Here is a 5524-nt window from a genome sequence, read left to right as displayed (position 1 = left end):
CGCACTCTCCTCCGCAGGCCAGCCGGGACGATGACTTTCCAGTGGACGGCAGTTGCCACCTTCCTGTACTGTGAAATAGCAGTGATTCTCGTACTCTGCCTGCCGTTTATTTCTCCACTGAGGTAGGACTGCAGCACGCTGGGCAGCCCCAGCTCGACCTGCTTACCTGTTTATTTTACGGTTTTGGTTTTATAAACACCGAGTGCTGTTGCATCTTAGACTAGCTGTGAACTGAGCTGAAAGAGTGCTGTCTGGGACTCAAGCGTCAGGAGTTTCAAGAATCAGAAGCCTCTTTTAAGGAGCTTTATGTTTGCTTTACAGACACTGCTGATTCATCCTGGCAGCAGTCGGGTTTCCCAGGAGGAGCCCCATTGCTTTACTTCAGCAGGCAGGACGTTGTCTCCCAGGTTTTTTGGAGTAGCCAACGTACAGGCTTCCCATGTTGCCAGCTCAGAAAGAAGTCAGGGGCAGGTGCGGCCTTTTCAGGAGTTGACAGGTTTGTGAGGAGCAGCTTTACAGTGGTTTAGTGTGCACTAGGCCTTGTGGGTGCTAACACGTGATGTTCAGAGCTAACCACATACCATGTCTGTGAGGGCTGCAAGAAATGTGTGATCACGCGTTTAAAAAACTCTGGACTTCAGCTTGATCCAAAAGGTTCAGCACTACTGAAACGTATATATAGATGAATAAAATACAGCACAAATATTAACAAAAATAATTAATTCATCTAAAATAAATGCCCTTAGTAAGGGAAAGAAACAAAATGTGTTAATTATTCTTACTTAATGGACAGGCTTGGCTTACAGTGTTATTTTAAGATTGTTTCCTGTAAGCAGCTCTTCAAATCCGGTGGTTATTTTTAGTTTTTTATAGGAAGTAAAGAAAGCTAGCTTCTCTACAAGTAGAGGCAAGAGAAACAGTATTATGCTTTCTTTCCAGAATAATAGCAATTCTTCAAACAAACAAACAAAACCCCAAAACCCAAGTAGGTTGAAACCTTAAAGCTTTTCAGAACAGTTGCTGCTGTCTTAGTATTATGGGAGTTGTAATCATCAGATTATTAATGGCTTATGTGAGGAAACTCGCTGCAAGAATTTCTCCAGGCTGATGAAACACACACAATACACTGGGAGTACTGAAATAGGTTTCACTTATGACACAAATCATAATCTGGACTGGATCAAGACTGGACTTGAATCCAGTCTTTGTGGCTGAAATGCGAATTTGTGACCTGCAGTGTTACCAGAATTTATTCAAACATTAAACACAGTGCTTTTAATTATATACAAAGGATAGATTTTTGCCCTTGGTTTGTAGCATTCAGCTATTCCTTTCAACAGTGGTTTCTGAAAGAATGAAATAGCTTTATGCGACATGTTCAATTATCTTGTTAACAAAACTGTCACAGGAATCTTGTGGGCTTAAGATTACATTTAGGTGCTGTGACAGTACTGGAGGGCAGCCTCTCTGCCTTGTGGTGGCCTGGGAACTGGTTCTGTCAGAGCAGTAAAGCATGCATAATTAAAGATAGATATGAAACTGCTGTTCTTTAAAGTTTTGATTTGCTTGCTTGTCAGTCTTCATATTGTTTGCCTCTTTTGTGCCTGCATGTTTTTTGGATAATGACCTCTTTTTCAAATTTGCTGATAAGCTTTAAGTTTCTGGGTAATAAGTTGATTGACCATATAAAAAGGCAAGTACGCAAAAAGACAGCACTGTACTGCCAAGTGTGCTACATCTGCAATGGTGGCCAGTATTAGAATTTGAAAGGATTATATTTATGTGACTTCTGTCACCAAAAGGAAATGCAGCATTAATAAATGTGAATGTCACAGTACTTGTTGAGGAAAAGTAAGCATGAAAATATAACAGTGGAAGGCTTTGCAGTAAAGAAATATCTGTTATTTTTAACCTGAATATAACTTGACAGTATAGTTGGTCTAATGCCATACCTCAGAGGATAATTTCTTAAGTGGAGATCAATATAGACTTTGGAGAATTGTATGTTTAAAGAGTTAGCAAGTTGTCTTTCTTTGACTTGTAGCTTCGTTTGTTTAAAGTAAATATCAACCAGGTATTGGTTGATACAAACTATGGCTGTTTGCTATAAAGATTCAGATTATACTAAATTATTTAAATAAGATTTGGGCACATATAATGCTAAAATATTTTAATTCTTGCTGGTGCAGAACCAGAAGGAACCATTGGAGATGATGCTACAGTCTTAATTTAAATTAGGTTCATAGTAGGTTGGAAACTGCTTCGTTAAAGTACAAATTTTAACAGTCTCTAGAAAACTTACTCTTAACAAAAGTTGGAAATTTTACCTGATTAAATCACACAGTGACTAACATGTCTCTGTTACATCCCTAATGGCATAATTAGGTATTTTTGCAGTAGCACTGATTCTGACCTGCAGCAAAGGACCAGTAGCCGCTCTGTTGTTGTCTCTTGTGGGTTTCAGTACATTTGAGCACATCAGATGTTCTCTGCGTGTGCCGCAACTGTGAATTCTTGCAGAACCCTCCATGCAGTGTTGTTGAATAGGCAATTGATTGTTTAAACAAAAAAAAAGATGGTCTTGACCACCATCGGGCCTCTGAACTTGCTTCCTTAGCCAACAAATTTACGTTCTTGAAAGAGGTTTTAACACTTGACAAAATATAAACATGAGACTTGTCCTTTTGTTGCCATTTGCAAGTTAGAACGTAATAACAGTCCTTGTTCTTTATAATTATGCAGACTCATCAATGTAAAAGATAAGCCTTCTGAAGAAGGATAATAGAGACAGTCTTAATTTGTAGAAGGTTTTTATTTTATTTGGCAACAAGGAGGATAGAGATAAAAATGGTGGAATGGGTTTTACAGTCTTTTCCCCCATGCTTGAGTTTATCATAGTCAGAACCAAGCACAAAGTAATGCTAGCCAAAGAAAAGCTAAAACAAAACTCATCTGGAGAGTACCTGCTGTATCACGTGAGAAGTTTTCAAGTTGAACCAACTGTCTTTGCCTGTATTGACAAGAAACAAAGAAGAGACAAGCAAGTTGGATTGTTGGAAAAGCTATGTATACCTAAATTATATTGCAATTAAAGCAGCTGTTTAGGGACCTTACATAAGTCTCATATCAATAATAAGGCTCTCTTCTGTGAGGTTATTATGTTGTTCTTTTAGCATTTAATTATTTTTGAATAACACAGTCCTGTTTTACAGATGGCAGAAGATTTTTACGATTCCTCTATGGAGCAAAATAGCAGTTTTTTGGAACAAGATGTTCCTTACAATAATAGTTTTACTGATCGTCTTGTTTCTTGGTAAGTGTTAGATAATTTCTTAACAAATGGGGAAAATAACTTGGTAGGTGGAGTTTGTGACAGTAGATTAATTGAAAGGGTTCAAGCCTGATATAAATCGGCTAATTTGTTTAAAAGTTCTACAATAGACTGGAAGAAGAGAGGGCCTATACTGCATTGCTGTTGGGAATCCAAATGCGATAGTAATATAGTAGTGAATGAGGAGAGAAAATGGAGCTTGATCTAGGCTGCTGCTCAGGTTTACTTCCTCACACAAGTAAACCAACTGGAATTGTTTGAGATCAGAATTTGTCTGAGCTGCTCGATGTGCAGTAGATGGCACTCTTCCTCTTGGTTACTGTTGAAGTAGAAGACCAGACACTGGGCTGTGTGGGTAGTTCTGCTCAGCACGGATACAAAACAACTGTTGGATCTACTCATAACAAATGTAGCCTAAGATCTGTCCAGTAGGCATAAAGCTTTAGTGAAACTGGAGCTTCAATGATGAGCATGTGCCTGACTGATTTCATTTAATGTCTGTCCTGACTGTGTGGTAAGCATCTACTGTATTTCAGTGGTGAAAATAGTTCTGCTGTGTTTCAGAGATAGAAGTAGTTCTTCTCTATGGGTAGGAGAGCACCTTACAATGAAAATGCCATTTAATTCCAAACTACTTTGAATACAAAGAAAAAATTGCTTCGTTTTACCATCTGCTGAGAGAAACATGTAGGTGACTACATGTATAAAAATGTCAGACTAGACTGCAATACTATATTCCTGATATTTTAAAAAGTATTGGAAATGCAAATAAACTTTTTTTGTTTGTTTTAGGTGATCTTTAGTATTATCCTTAGGAGTAGATCCTTCAGTAAACAGTTTAAGATTGAGAACTGATGGATTTCATGTACTCTTCTTGAATTCCTATCAAAAACCTGTGACTGAAGTTTGCTTTTGAGTTGGTGGTGGTCACTCATTTTGCAGAAAGGTAGATTTGGGCTACAGTACAGCAGTGATGAGATGGCATGAGATGATAGGTTACTGCAGGACTAGAATCTTCCTGTAGCACAGGGATATGGACTTTTGTTTGGTCTTATTTTGATCTTTGTTGCATTATTTGAAGTTTCACTTCAGTGTCCACCCCCCTTCTTAATAAATTAGGAATATAAAAGACAATCATAAGTGATGCTATTCACATGTGCTTTTCTTTGGAGTTGATTTTGTCTTCTTAAATTGCAGCAGCAATTGGATAATATGTGGCCAAAATACTCTGCAAGAACTGATGATGTGTTATGAAATGTGTATTTTTGTTGATGTGCAGGAGGAAGTTTTAGGTGCTGTATTGGCCTTAAATTTGTACGATGACCTTAAGTTTACAAATCGCAATATGAGCTCTTAACTGGTTTTGGTTTTATGTGGATGTAAGTCCTAATTAATTATTTTGCCCTTTGAAAAGTGTTGGCAGTATATTGGCCCTTCTGCAGAACTATCAGGAGTATATGATGGATGAAAGGAACCTGAAAGGTGGATGAGAGGCAGATGAAAGAAAGCTGAGGTGTAGCTTACTCCCTCTGTTCTGTTTATGTTTGACACTGTGTTACTACAGTCTTCCTATTTTGACAGATGTTATAGAAATAACTTTTTCCCTTCTGTGATTGAAGCATAAAGTAGACACTTCTGACATTACTAAAATACATGCTTATCTAACAAGTTCCATCTAAGGCAAATGCTTCAGAAGGCATCTCTTATTTTTCCCTTCTCTCTCTGCTTTCTGGCTGTTTGTCCTCTGGCTGGATTGTAATTCAGTTGTCAGCAGTGGCATTTTGACCCTGTCTGTAGGGTCTGTGGTAACATTTGTGGAATTTGTTGCTTTGGCCTGATCCCTGGTGGCTGGGTGCAAGTGTTGGAAATGACTGTTCAAGCATGTCTGGGCAAGGGTTTGACATATCTCTGGAAATGTGTTACGTCGCTTCAGTGATTTATCAAAACCTATTTTTAAAATGTATGGATAACATAAGCGATGTCACTGTTTGTCCTATGCTTGTTTGCTGAGCAGAAAGTCCAAATACTTATTTCTAGTACTGTAACTGGTTTATCATACCTACATACCCACAGATGTAAGACCAAACTGTTTTTGTTTGCAGATGCTATTAGAGAAGTTAGGAAGTACTCAGCTGTTCAAGTGAATGAAAAGGCTGCTAATGTCAATACAAATGTCTTTGATCATATCCAGAT

At 38.1% G+C, this 5524-nt stretch overlaps 1 protein-coding gene across 1 annotated transcript in view; it reads left to right on the top strand.

Annotated features, from left to right (window-relative positions):
• The first annotated feature begins 30 nt into the window (after nucleotides 1-30).
• Nucleotides 31-5524, top strand: part of LOC104542404 (B-cell receptor-associated protein 29-like) — a 22221-nt gene continuing 16727 nt past the window's right edge. Inside the window, 3 exon segments of the mRNA XM_010186696.1 lie at nucleotides 31-122; nucleotides 3213-3313; nucleotides 5434-5524. The exon segment at nucleotides 5434-5524 is cut by the window's right edge and continues 22 nt beyond it. Coding sequence (XP_010184998.1) covers nucleotides 31-122; nucleotides 3213-3313; nucleotides 5434-5524 — 284 coding nt within the window.

This window comes from Mesitornis unicolor, unplaced genomic scaffold (assembly GCF_000695765.1).
Source record: "Mesitornis unicolor isolate BGI_N332 unplaced genomic scaffold, ASM69576v1 scaffold50726, whole genome shotgun sequence".
NCBI lineage: Eukaryota > Metazoa > Chordata > Aves > Mesitornithiformes > Mesitornithidae > Mesitornis > Mesitornis unicolor.
Note: the sequence above shows the minus strand (reverse complement) of the source record. Positions and strands in the feature narration are given on the sequence as shown.